This window comes from Fragaria vesca, linkage group LG2 (assembly GCF_000184155.1).
Source record: "Fragaria vesca subsp. vesca linkage group LG2, FraVesHawaii_1.0, whole genome shotgun sequence".
Lineage (NCBI taxonomy): Eukaryota > Viridiplantae > Streptophyta > Magnoliopsida > Rosales > Rosaceae > Fragaria > Fragaria vesca.
In genome coordinates, this window is record NC_020492.1 from 24,175,570 (window position 1) to 24,190,123 (window position 14,554).

The window sequence follows — 14,554 nt, forward strand, 5'->3', positions numbered from 1 at the left end:
TGGTATACCCCTATACTTTGAATTCTCGACTGATTTACCCTTTTCCCAGTTGGTTATGACTGTGACATGCTCATTAACAATGCTTGTGAGAGCTTCAATGGTTGGGTTTTAAGAGCAAGGTCTAAGCCCCCTATTACTATGCTAGAAGAGATAAGAGTGAAGGGTTATTTAGACTGTTAATGAGTATGTCACAGTCATAACCAGCTGGGAAAAGGGCAAATCAGTCGAGAATTCAAAGTATATGGGTATACCAGTTTAAAAAAAAGTGAGGGACAAAACTGATTTTAGGTGTAAACTACAGGGTGTCACAAGTATTTACTCCTTAATAAAAGTATTTTTTATTTTTTTTTAAGTCTTAGTCTTCATCTTCGTTCCAAGTCTTCGTCTTCGTTAATAATTAAGTTAATAACACCGATTAAAAATTTGTTGGGGGTGACAGCTTGACTTGATTGGGTTTTTATTAGCTGAGCAATTTAACTTTAATTTCAAAGATATATTTGAGTCTGTGACTTCTATTTTATTCTATGATGTTGTTTTGTTGCAGAGATGCAGAATCGTGAGTTTGGAATCTTCTACCCGACCCAAGTAGTTTTTTTTTTTTAAGTTCTTCGTCTTTGTTCCTAAGTTCTTTACGTTACTTTACGTTAATAACACCGATACAAAAAATTTGGTGGGGTGACACCTCGACTTGATTGGGTTTTTATTAGCTGAGGAGTTTGGTTTTAATTTCAAAGATATAGTTGAGTCTGACGATTTGAACATTATGTATTCCCCACTTTGCTTAATTAGCCAGATAGTAATCAATGAAAATTTAATCTGGGGACTCGACTTGATCGATTGGGTTTTAGTAGCACATGGTTACACACTTATTACAGTAGGGACTACTTCTTCTCTTTTTTGGAAGAACATATTAGGGACTAGTTCTTTTTTTTTAAACTTTTTATTAAATAACTTACACACCCTTACATATGTCAGCGAGATTTGAACCCATGACCTCAACGTTGTCAGTTAGGCTACCTAACCAACCAGGTCAGGACCAGTTCACATGTACAATATGTGGATATATATTAGCTTCCTTTCAGGTTGTTGTTGGGATATCATGAAGCTAACCTTTCACATCACAATACTTATGGCACTCTTTGCTGTTCAATGAGGACGAATACTACTGCTGACAACCATGCATGTGGAGGCTTTGAAGTGAGGATGTATATGGGTGTAGGGGACTGGTTTAGGGTAAGATTGAAGACGAGAATGATTGAAGGAGTATTTGGTGTTTGGTGCGGTGGATTAATGCAGTAGATATATAGATGATGGCCGGCCGGAGAAGGCCCCGGAGGAGCTTCAGATTTTTTTTTTTTTAATTACTGATAAGGATTAGGATATCAGCCCCTCTGTAGCAATTTAGTCTGTCACCCACTCTACCCCGAAGATGACCGTTACAACCGGGAACCCACCGCCCGTCCCTTATCAGAATTTTTATTTAAAATAATAAAAGAAATTACATGAAAAAAGGAATGGGGGACTAGGCCAAAACCATTCCAATTACAAACCAGAACAACATACAAAAAGACATTGTTTCTTCTACCCATAAAAAACCAGGCAATCTTCCCACTATGAAAACCGATAATTAGGGATACCCAAATAATCCGCTTGCAAGAAACCATGAAGCTCAGTAGGAGGATTATCATACCAAGTAAATGAAGCATTTGACAACCCCAAGTTTGCCATCTTGTCAGCTACCATATTTCCTTCTCTAAAAATATAACTGCAACGGAAGTTCATTTGATGGATTATAGAAAGACAGTTATTCCAACGAACTCTTAAATTCCACTGAGGAGAAAAAGACCTAGAAGAGAAGCAAGCTACCACACTAACAGAGTCACTTTCCCACCCTTTATCATGAGCAATTTCAATTGCCAAGATAACAGCATAAAGTTCAGAATAAAAGGAAGTATTCCATCCAAGCGAATGACAAAAACTCCCTAAAAACCCACCTGAGGCATCACGAAACACACCCCCACAAGCTGTTGGACCTGGATTGCCTTTTACTAAACCGTCTGTGTTTACTTTGATCTAAGGAAAAAACGGAGGCTGTCATAAGACATATTGAATTCTAGGAGCCTTACCACCTTTAAGAGCAACTCCAAGAGAGGCCAATAAACGGGCATCAAGAACACCCTTATAGTGACCAGGAGTAAAAAGGCTAATTTGACTAATCCATGCCATAATTGAGCAACACATTGTATAGAAATTAGGGGACCAATTATCAAACCTTAGCTTATTCCTAGCCTTCCATAGAGCCATGAAAGTAAACATGCTAGCTGCTAACCATAAATTAAAAAGCTGCGAGGAGAAAGACTTTCGACAGTAGCTTTTCCAAAAATCTATCAGGGAGTTAAAAGAAGATAAAGAAGTGTTAAATTGAGCAGCTAACCATCTCCAGACCCGTTGGGAAAAAGGGCATTGTAAAAATAAATGCAATGATGTCTCACCAGAACAATAACATAACTGACAGATAGTCACAATAGGAATTCCGTTAATTTTCACTCTATCATCAGTTGGAAGCCGATCAAAAAGAATTCTGCAGACCAAAAAAGAGTAACGAGGTGGGATGAATGATCGCCATACATTACAAGCCCAATCTTTGACAGTGTTGTGGTGCCTTAGAAATTCATACCCAACAGAAAAAGTTAACTCACCGGAGGTAGAGGGCTTCCAAATAAGCATATCTGACTCATCAATAAGAGGGAGTGTCAAATCTGAAATCTGCCTAGCCAAGAGCGGAAAAATTTGGCAAAAGAAGGGAGGAAACTGCCATGAATGATGAGAAATAAAATCTGCAACATGAAAATTGCTGAAATAAGACCAATTTGAAATACCCAAAGTCTCCAAAATAGGAGCTTGAAGCCATTTATCCTTCTAAAAACACATAGATTTACCATCTCCAATTAACCAACGACAATTTTGTCTAAAACCAGAAGCAACCGACCGAATACCTGACCAAATTGAGATGGTTGGTCTCATTTCATTCGAGGAGTTTCAGATGGTTGGTCACATTTCATTCGAACTTGTTCACTAACCACAAACCAATTAACGTACGTTGATCTAGGAGACTAGGACTGCATTACTGGCTCCATCCCCGGCCAATAATTTATATTCATAACTTACATCATAATGGAAAATTCTTCATTCTCCATTTTCTCCTAGGAACTTAACAAGCTTCAGGACATTACATTTTTTTTTTTTTGTAAACATACATTTTTTATTTCTTGCCCTTCTTGGTTTTGTTGAACTCCGCCATGCGGTCGTTTTTGTGCAAAGAGAGAACTCCGTTTCTGACGCCAGCGCATGCAGTTCTTCTAGGGTGCCGTGGAGGCGGGGCAAACTGATTGGGTCCAGAGTTCACAATTGGTCCTTCATCAAAGCCTAATATCTCAAAAGAAAATCTAGCCCAACTGAAGCCCACTAAAGAAAAGAGGTGGTTGTTACTTGACTACTCCTGCCAGAAGAAAGAACAGAGGAATTGTACCTATATATGATTCTGAAACATACCCAGAACAATGTACTTTTATGAAAGACTAGCAATTACTATCAATAAAACTTACTACATCCTTTTTACAGATGAAGATCACCCGCTAGTTGATGAAATTAGAATGTGATGCACAGATAATCAGCATGTAACCAAATATGATCTTGTAGTAGTAGGGAGTAGTTCACATGTTCAATATGTGCATCTTAGCATCCTAGCTTTCAGCTTGCTGTTGGGATCATGAAGCCTTTCCACATCACAATACTTCTGTCACTCTTTGCTGTTCAATGAGGACTAGTAATACTGCTGACAACCATGTGGAAGCTTTGAAGTGAGTATCAATAAGCTAGGTTACTAATTCCAGGTGGTTTTGTGAAGTAGTGCTATCCAAACCTGTTTGGATGAAACTTCTTGTTTAGGTTCAAAAATAATTACACATTTTATGTTCTTTGCAAGAGTGCCAATGACCAAGGTAAACTCTTTTTCATAAAACCTCTTCAACTACTTTACATCCTTCAAGAACAACAAACAGTCTCAGGATTACTCTAAAATGACTTCTTCAAGTAGGCGTGACCGCAATAGTGTAACCTTTCCAGTGAGGACTCCTAGCTTCTTCAAGGTTGTTCTTGATGAGGCTCTTCAAAATGGGAGGCGACTAGTGAGTTGCAAATCCTTTGCTTCAGCTTTCTCATTATCCTTTTCAGCCAGTATATTCCAATTTTTTTGCTCAATTCGTCTCTCATATACTTTGACTTTCACATTTGAAACCTTATGAGTTCTTTTCATTATGATCTTGATTTTTGTACTTCTTATCTATTTTCGTTTCTGTTTAGGTGGTTTTCTGTTAGATCTTTGCTAATAAAATCAATGGTAACTCAAACCCGAATACAAAGTATTTAGCACATTGATGCTTTCACTTACACATTTGTTGAAGTGCTAACAAATTGAGTTTCTGGTCCAAAATAAAAGAAGTTCCTCGGCAGCTATTTGTTTGTTCAAGTTGTTGCTACGTCTGGATCTTTACCCTGTTTATCTTTTTGGCTACTGTGTTATTTATGAAACTGAGGCTGTAAGATTGTTGTGTGGGTTGGGGTCTATGGTTATTGTTAAAAGTTGGGGTTCATTTGCCTTACCCAGTTACCCTGAAAACATGTCCAATGTAGGCATCTAGGTTCATTGGTTTTTCCTTCAACCTTTACAATGATGTAATTCACATTTGTGTTTGTTCTATACTTCTATAGGCTGACTAATTACATGCACACCTTAATTGTTACTTCCTGGAAATTGAAGGGTGTGTTGTAGCGTGAGACATTGTTGTGATGCTGATTAAAATGGAAAGGAGAAGAGGACAGACACTCATTTGGCCAAGAGTGGGACTTTGCAAGTTTGACAAGAAAAATCATGGCCATAAAGAACAACTTGTTAATGCACTTCGAAATTGTTGCCTACTTCAAATTATGGGCCATTAAGGGATCTGTGTCTTTGACTAAGGACCAATTCCTATTGGTATACAAGTAAGCAAGTTTGGTGAGAGCTACTAATTCTTGCCCCAAGCTGAGCCTTACATGTTTTTACCTTCTGTAATGAAGTTACTGAATTCCAATATATTTTTTCTTTCATGATTATAAGACTTTACCTTCTCAACAGCTTTAGCTTCAGTTCAAAAATAGAAAGATAAACAGGTTTAGCTTTGGTAGGTTGATGTGGTAGTGTCATACTTACTCATGCAGTCATGCTCACTTCCCTTTTAAGCTTATGAAGGTTATCTGTCAGATTAGACAGTATCTAAAATTGAATAAACTTTTTGTGTTTCTCACATTTAACTAATCTAAATGCTCACGTATCTAGAGTTTCAGGTCTAGAATACAATACAACTTTGTCTTGTTATCTAACCTTCACGCCACACATTCTAAGTAATGCAAGCACCCGAAACTATGAGTCTATGACACCCATTAACTTCTGAGATGAGGTGTAACAAGGTTGTTATGCTAACATTGTTTATATATTGGTCTTGTTTACAAGAAGTAACTTACAATCTTTGTTGCTTTTAAAGAGTTGACTCCTTTCCTTCTTTGAAAACAGCAATTTGATATCAACATATTAAACAACTAAATCCACCTGGTTTGTCAATTTTCATTGATGAACTGCCCAGAAGCTTACTGGTGAGAAAGAACCAAAAATAGCAATATGTTTACTTAGTGGCATTGGTGTAATCCATGTTCTAATGTAAGCTAGTTACAATATTGACCAAGATTGATCAGTTCAGTTAGTGGAAGGCAGAATATGAGAATTAATCTTCTTCTTCTTAAATCAACACAGGATGAAGTGATTGAATTGAGATTTTCAAAGACTCCACCACTGCGTTATTAGTAGACAAATTGACATGGTACCAAATGAGATAAGGTGTCACAATCTTGGGTTGTATTATAATTTTGGTCGCTGGCTTAGTTTGGCTGGTTAATTGCCAATGCACACAACAGAAATGGGATCACCTTTCGAACATCAGTTTTTAATTTTCAAACTTCATTTGGAGTTAGAACTCCACAATTCAAGCTGGTGGAGCACCAACATGAAGCTGGTGGAGCAATCTGTATCCTTGAATCTAAACCCCATTAAGCCACTTTCTACTAGAGGCCCATACCCAACTCAAGCATAATCACCTATACTAAAATGTCACATGATACCAGATACATCAGACATTTAGTTTGTTTCTATATATGATATCTATGAGCTACCCCTGCATATGTGAGTGTTGGTAGCAGGGTTGAAATTGAACTGAGGCTAGCTATATAGTATATACTAGTTTGTTTGAGGAATTAGCATGAACTGTACAAACTCCAACTACCAACACTAGCATCATTTTGAGTCTTTGCTACTAGTTACAAAAAAGTACACATATACAGAGTAACAACTGAATATCAACCATTCCATGCATCTCTAGATTCGACAACTGAATACAATTGAACTGAGATATGTATGAAACTTTGGTTATGTCTGTGTCCAAGGGTTCATATACATCACTGTTGTGGATTTGAATGATGCAAATCTGACAGCGTGTATAATGAGAGTGCCTAATATGAGGATATACATCTGAAATCCTTATAGATGCAATAGAAGATATAGTTAATTAATATAACTATACAATATTAATTAATTGATCAATTTTAGCTTCAAAAATGAAACTAATAGATGATATGTAAAAGAAGATACAGTTAACTGAGAGATTACTGAGCAAGCACAATGTTTGAATATGAAGAAAAAGAAGATCACAAACATAAGTGGATTTATATTAGAATAACTAAGTTACAAATTTAGAGGAGCCAAAGAGAGGAGATAGATCTAGAGAAATCTCCTCCTCCAAAAATGGAACTCCCTTCTTATTATAACAACGAAAGTAGCAAATACATTTCAACAACCCTAGCAAACGAAACAAGCACTCTACTAGCTTCGATAAACTCAAAAATAATACTGGGATATCACTTGAAACAACAGAGCACACACACACTGCATTAGGTGCATTATTCCTTCCAAAGAAAAAGCTGGTCTAGAGTCGACAGATCGAATGAAGAAAGAGTCACTTAATCAAAAAGTTGATAAACTGCGCAGATAGTTTGAATGGCAGTGAGTATGAGGAGAACAACTGCTGCCACGACAGAAATAGTAGACCAAGGGTTGAGGCAATAATCGCGTCTCAATTTTGCGATCCATTTGTGCCGCCTGGAACTGCAATAAGTGTCCAGGTCTCCGCAAAGACCAGCATAATAGAAATTGTCCGAGTTATAAATAATCCCGGTAGAAAGTCCATTGATCATGTTAGCCACGTCCTTATCGCCACCTCCGAGATCATTTTTAATAATATTGTTCTTAACAAGCAACTCCACATCTCTTGGACTGTCGATCAACATATCCATGAGGATAACATAATCAGATATGATACGATCGTTAGAAATGCTGCATTGTTCGTAGGCAATTATATTTCTAAGTATAAGCTCCGTTCTATCATCTATCCTCAATTTTGGAATCTTCAGAATCCCGTTCTTCAGAATCCCGTGTTTATTGAATGTTATGTCAAACAAGTCAGCGATTGACTGAGCACCAGCTGCTCCGCCCCCGCTTGACTGATCACCAATAATGTCTCCTGCCTTGATTGACTGAGCACCAGCTGCCCCGCCCCCGCTTGACTGATCACCATTAATGTCTCCTGCCTTGATTGACTGATCACCATTAATAAATTTGACTCCTGCCTGGTGTAGCCTTTCAATGGTAGGTGCTATTGCAGTGTCGGTTTCTTCCTTAGATTCTTCTTTTTCTTTCACTTGAGAAGCTATTGCAGTGTCGGTTTTTCCCTTAGATTCTTCTTTTTCTTTCTTCTTCAATAGAGGAGCTATCAGTAATAGGTTTCTTAAGAGATCAACGAAATGTTGCCCTTCTACTTGGGATCCCAATGAATTATTTAACTCGTACCCCATCAAATGCTGGGAACTAAGAAACTTTATGGAAAGCTGCTGCTTAGCACGTTCACATGGCTCATCATTGTATAGGCTGAAAAGGTCCTCCAGAATGAAGAGTGGAAGCTGATTTTCAAGCATCAGCAAGTCAGTCGCTACATCCGGGAGCATCCATGGGGTTCCAAAGATACAGTCATTTTCATCTTGCAGACTTTTGTCCGAGCACCTAAGTAAGAACTCAAGAAGGAAGATGGCGTCGACTAAAACCATTGTGACAAATTGATCACTTTTTTCTTTTGATGGTTCAAATTGATCACTGTCAAGCACAATGGTCTCTGTGTAATAATTCCGCAGTTTTACTTCTTGCTCTCTTATTTTTTCTATGTAATCATTCAGTTCTGAATGGTTTCGCGGTCGGTTCATGAAACCATTTAGGTACCACATTTTTTGAACTTCCATGCGCTTCAAGGCTTCTTTTCCATGATGATATGGGCCTATAGAGATAACACGAGGTGTGTAGTCCCTTTCGCGTTCACGGCGGAATCGATCAGGAACACGGTGGATGCAACGCAAAGGGGACAGGCGAGACAAGCCTGTCAACTTCATCTTTAGGGTTTCCAACGGATTTTCTATGTCATGAGTAGAAGCAGTTACATCACTTCCTCCCATTTCCACCCTACATGTATGTTTTCACAAAGTTAAACTCGATCACTAGTTTTTAAATAGGATTAATTTTAGTTTACACCCCTAAGTTTTAGGGTTAACATCATTTCACTCTCCATGTTTTTAATTTAAAAAATTTACCCCCTAAAATTTTCAATTTTCATAAATCATGTCTAATTATTGAAATTTCGTCTAATTCAGATATAAATTTTGACTTCATAACTCACTAAAAGGGCTAAAATAGTCTTATAACAACATAAATCGTCTTTTAGAATTTTTTTTTCTTCTAAGATTTCATGTCATCATTTAACCTTTAAATTAGACGAAATTTTAATACCTGTGTCTGATTTATGAAAATTGGAGACTTTAGACAGTAAATTTTTAAAATTAAAAGTATGGGGAGTGAAACGATGTTAATCTCAAACCTTAAGGGGGTAAACTAAAATTAATCCTTACAAATATGTATTTCAATAGTTTCAAAAAATTTAAACTACTAAAACGCACAAAGTTATTGAACTTATTGTGTTTTGGTATAAAACAATCAACACTTCATGCATTACATACATGATACACGTACAACGTCTCTCTCAAAAATTCAGAATTTTGTTTTGGGTTTTCTCTCGAAGATTCTTTTATGCACCAGCTGATAGTCATTATGCAATTTCAGCCATTCATTTTATCTAAATGTCTATATGGCACAAACTTCAATGTTAACACCGTAAAGAACTGAAAAGAAAAAAAAATCTAGTTAACATGGTAAAAAAGCAAAAGTAAATATCATTTCATTAATTAAACAAGATGGGTAAAAGAGGAAAAATTTTCTGAAATTAGGATTGCTTTTCTGGCATCGAGGTCTTTGAGGTTCAATCAGATCTCCGACCATTTGCCAAAAGAAAAAAAATCAGATCTCAAACCAAGAAAAAGAGAGGTTCAATCAGATCGAAGAGGAGGGAATTGGGGTCTCCGCGGCTCCTCCGCCGGCGCCGGGCAAGCATTGAAGTCAGAAACGAAAGGTCCAGCCCTTTCTCTATATCCGACTTTTGTCAAGATGAGTTGCGGCAGCCATGGGGTCCTGATGTGAATCTATTAGTGGATTTAGAGAATCAATGGAAGCAATTGGAAGCAACTGATGCAATTTTGAATGATTTGTCAAGAATCGTGGATCTAGGGTTTGGGTTTCCTATCCATTCTTGATGTTCGTAATCTTCGTGCGGTCGATCTCGGCCTTGATGATGAGGGCTACGGCGGAGGAGACGAAGAAGAAGTTGACCATCCAGACCTTGGCGGGCTCTTTGGACGACGGAGGATGGAGAGGCTGGGTTTTGGGGATCGGACGGGGAGGTGGGCAGAGCCAGTTCGATTTCTTTACTGCAGTCCTGGGTTTTTACTGCAATTTGATTTTTTTGTACTAAGATTTCGAACAAACAAAAAAACATCGTAGTAAAATACCAAATAATGTCTTAAAATATAGAATTTGAACAAAGATAATCCATGATCAAGTCAGTGATCAAGCGTACGCACCTTGTGTGTAATGAAGAAGCCAAGAGCTGGGAACTCGATCGATTGCTTAAGATATACTACTATTTTACTCGTGCTCTTGGAGTTGGCAGATGAAAGAGTACTGTTTTTCTTAGTAATAGAAGCACTAGGTACCAGGTACCAACCTCATCAGGGGCTATACATATATATAACCTACAAGCACTAACAACTTATAATAGAAGCATTAAATAGGAAAACTGTTGGAGATGTTCTAAGTCTTCGTCTTCGTTCTAAGTCTTCGTCTTCGTTTAATGTGGGGACTCAACTTGATGGATTGGGTTTTAGTAGCACATGGTTACACACTTATTATAGTAGGGACTACTTTTTTTGGAAGAACATATTAGGGACTAGTTCAGAGTACAATATGTGGATATTAGCTTCCTTTCAGCTTGTTGTTGGGATCATGAAGCTAGCCCTTCACATCACAATACTTGTGGCACTCTTTGCTGTTCAATGAGGACGAATACTACTACTGACAACCATGTGGAGGCTTTGAAGTGAGGAACAATAAGGTTTACTAATTCCATGTGGTTTTGTGAAGTAGTACGTACTTTCCATGCCATACCTATTGGGATACAACTTCTTGTTTATGTTCAAGAATAATTACACATTTTTCTGCTCTTTGCAAGAGTCATTGATGAACTGCCCAGATTACTGATGAGAAAAACCGGAGATTCTTCAGTGCACCCATTGAAGCCTCACCAACGGTTAGTTAACTGCGCGTGGATGAACACGCTTAATGGATGAACGTGCTAAATATAGTCTCAGAAAAACACAAAGCTCAGTAGTAAACAATTGATCCTGCAAACTAGTGTCTAGTGATGCCGATCAGCTCACCAATGGTCATACCCGAGTTGAAGGAAGCCTTCAACCTCTTCGATTTCTAAGAAAAACTTCCACGCGTCGGACAAGGATTGATATTTGTTGTTGTCACCACCGGTGGAGAAAACAGATCTGGGGACGAAGATGGTGAAAGTAGGGTTTTGGATTTGGTAGGAGGATCTCCTAAACTAGAACTAACTGTTTTGTCCACACCAGTAAATCCGGATATGCAAAGTCTCTTTTAGTTGTTGCGGGCGTGCTACCGCGCGGACGCGGAAAGTAGTGGCTGTAGTAGCGGGGTGCGCTTAGCCTTCTGCTTCTAATCAGGCGACTGAGGATGGAGAGAGCACCAACTCCACCGTAGGGTTCTTTAGATTCGCCTTGCGTACTTGGCAAGCGTCACAATATCGATACTCGACGTAGGGTCGAGCAGAGCTTTAATTAGAAAAGAGAGGAAAAAAGACAAAGCTCTGGGGAGCGTACAAGGAAACGAAAGGAAAGCTTCGGGGAGCGTCTGGAGGTTTGACTAGGTCGAGAATTGTATTGTATTTTGTAACTATTGAGTTGTTGATTTGTTTATTGTGTCGCCTTAAACCAGATCCTCGAACTTTCTTATATAGAGCTATTTAGGGCCACAGGTATTAGCCCAAAGCATGTTAAAAACTTGTAGAAGTCCTCAACGATAAATGTGGTGTAGGCGATGTTAATCACTTCGTGGAGACCTAAAGGCCTTCTAAGCTTATCTTGTTAGATGTGCATACGTATCATGTACACATGATTAAGGAATAGAACCAACCCCTTCTCATGCAAGCAACACATGCACGTGTTGTCCTTCAAGCCAAGCATGGATAATTGTCTCCTTCTTCAATTGAAATACTATAACTCTGGACGTGTATGCAAAGCAGATATGCACAACTTGCATGTATATCTCCTTAATCAACTAGAATTAGGAGTAATCATATGCTTCACGTCTATACCAACTTTAATGCACCACTCCCTTCCAAACACATCTCCCATGCAAACTTTGACTCGCGCGCCCATAATCCATCTCGCATGCAACCTTTGACTTTGCAACCCACTTCGCGAGGTAGCGATTCTGTCGCATGCAACCTCTTCGCATGCATCTCGCCTCCACTGTAGCTGCAAGCATTTTCCTTCGCCACGCATAGAGAGTACATACACTTGCATACATGTGATTAAAGAATAGAAACCTTAATACACGTAAACTCTTCTCCTGGCGAAGTCTTCCCGCGCGAAGGCATCTCGCCTCGCTCAATCTTCTACGCGAAGCCAGTACACTTCATGTGAACTCTGCTACCCAGCTCGCCTGACTTTGCTGGCGGGCCATAAACCCAATATTTTAGGCTCGCCGATACGACGTGGATCATGAATTTAACTAATATTTACCTAAACAATTACTGTTTAGTAAAATATTAATTTAGGTGTAAACATTAACACTACTGAGTGCTGACAACCGTGCAAGTGCAGGCCTTTGCAGTGAGGTAATGGTACTAATTCCAGGGTGGTTCTGCATGTGAAGTAGCCAGTACTCTCCATATCTATTTGGAATATCTTCTTGTTTTAGGTTCAAAAATAATTGCGCTTTTTTTTGTTCTTTGCAATAAAAGAACAATATGAGGGTGCACATCTGAAATAATCCTTAATCTTGAACAATAATTGAAGAAGGTATTGTATTAATTACTGATCATCGAGCACAAACGTTTTAAAATGAAAAAAAAGAGACAAACAAAGTGGCCATTGGAATAAGTTGCAAATTTAGAGGAGAGCCAAAGAGAGGATAATGGAACTCTTCTCTTATTATTACAACGATTAAGTAGCAAATTTATTTCAAATTCCTTAGCAAACCATACAAGCAGTACTCTACTAGCTTCAATCAACTCAACGACAATACTGGAAATTACCCAAGCCAGAGTTATCGGAAACGCTCATGTTGCCGGCGACCCGCGTTTCGGAACGCACGAACCCAATCGCGGGGCGTTCGCGATCCCGATCGCTGTGTTGAGCGATCCCGATTTGAGAGGGAAATGCCTTTGCCTAGCGCGCAGAAAGTGTTTGTTTTAATGCCTCAGTGAGGATTTGTGTGCAAAATTCACAAGGAGCAGGTGGAGAATTAGCAGGAGGAGATGGGAGTTGCGGGTAATTGAATTAGAAAAACGTGAAGGTGGAGGTTGTTGGACTTGTTTGAAACGTGATCTTCGATTCTTTGATGCCGGTGTTGGTGTGAAGATCCACATAATCAAATCAAGACATGATCATCTCAATATAAATTGATCTTTATCCAGAAAATAATTAAAAAAACTAAATAAATACAGTTTTTCTTATAGCAAATCACATATACATCCTCTAAAAGGATTTGAAACACAAATAAATCCACTTGTGTTGTTGTTAAACAAATAAGGACAGTTTTTAACAATTAAGGACAATCTTTTCTCTACATGCCATGTGTCATGATTTAATTTACTAAACTAACCCTACACTAATTAAATATACTTTTAGAAGAGAAAAGTCTCTCATTTTGAGATTTTTCAGTAAATGGAATACAATAGCAGATTTTTTAATAATTTAGTGTAGTAGCAGTTAATTTTAGTAGCAGCACGCAGTAGCAGCAACATGAATCAACAACTTGCAGTAACAACACACGCAGTAGCAGCACACATCAACAACACACACAGTAGCAACACACATCAACGACAACAGGCAGTGGCAGCACACGCAGTAGCAGCACACATCAACAACACACAGAGTAGCAACACACATCAACAACAACAGGCAGTGGCAACACACGCAGTAGCAGCACACAATACACAACACACAACAACAACACACGCAGTAGCAGCACACAACAACACACAGTAGCAACACATAACAGCACACGCAGTAGCAGCACACAACAACACATAGCAACAACACACGTAGTAGCAACACACAACAACATGCAGCAACAGCACACAACAACACATAACAACAACACACGCAGTAGCAACACACAACAACATGCAGCAACAGCACACAACAGCACATGCAGTAGCAGCACACAGTAGCAGCACGCAGTAGTAGTATACAACAACACACAAGAATAACAAACACAGTAGCAGCACACAACAACACACATCAACAACACATGCAGTAGCAGCACACAATAACACACACAGTAGCAGCACACAACAGCATGCAACAGCAGCACACAACAACACACAACAACAACAACACACACAGCAGTAGCACACAACAACACACACTAACAGCAGCAGCAGCAGCAACACATAGCAGAATGCAATAGCAGCACGAAGCATGAGCACAAATTAGCTACAAATGATCACTTTTTGCTGTCAAATTCAAAAGATATGGGTTTTAATTCCAAAGAATCTTTGAGTAAACTAAGTTGTAGAGATCGAAGAATAAACAAATCAGATCTGGTTGGATTCGGCGAAGCCTTAGTCAACATTCATCCTTTCATTATTCGGCTCCTCCTCCCTTCCTCGCCTCCTAGCGATTTGGTCGGAGCGGTGACCGGCGAAGAAGAAGAAGAAGA

At 38.7% G+C, this 14,554-nt stretch overlaps 1 protein-coding gene across 1 annotated transcript; it reads right to left on the reverse strand.

Moving 5' to 3' along the window:
• Positions 1-6,776: 6,776 nt before the first annotated feature.
• LOC101313379 (putative UPF0481 protein At3g02645-like) lies at positions 6,777-10,338 on the reverse strand. Its single transcript, XM_004291416.1, has 2 exons — positions 10,162-10,338; positions 6,777-8,653 (listed from the first exon to the last, which is right to left on the reverse strand). Exon 2 carries the CDS (start codon positions 8,644-8,646, stop codon positions 7,108-7,110), a length of 1,539 nt encoding a protein of 512 aa, XP_004291464.1. The 5' UTR covers positions 8,647-8,653; positions 10,162-10,338; the 3' UTR covers positions 6,777-7,107.
• Between the last annotated feature and the right edge of the window lie 4,216 nt (positions 10,339-14,554).

Excerpts from the sequence above, each read along its gene's own strand:
- LOC101313379 (XM_004291416.1), bottom strand. The coding sequence starts at position 8,646 with ATGGGAGGAAGTGATGTAACTGCTTCTACTCATGACATAGAAAATCCG.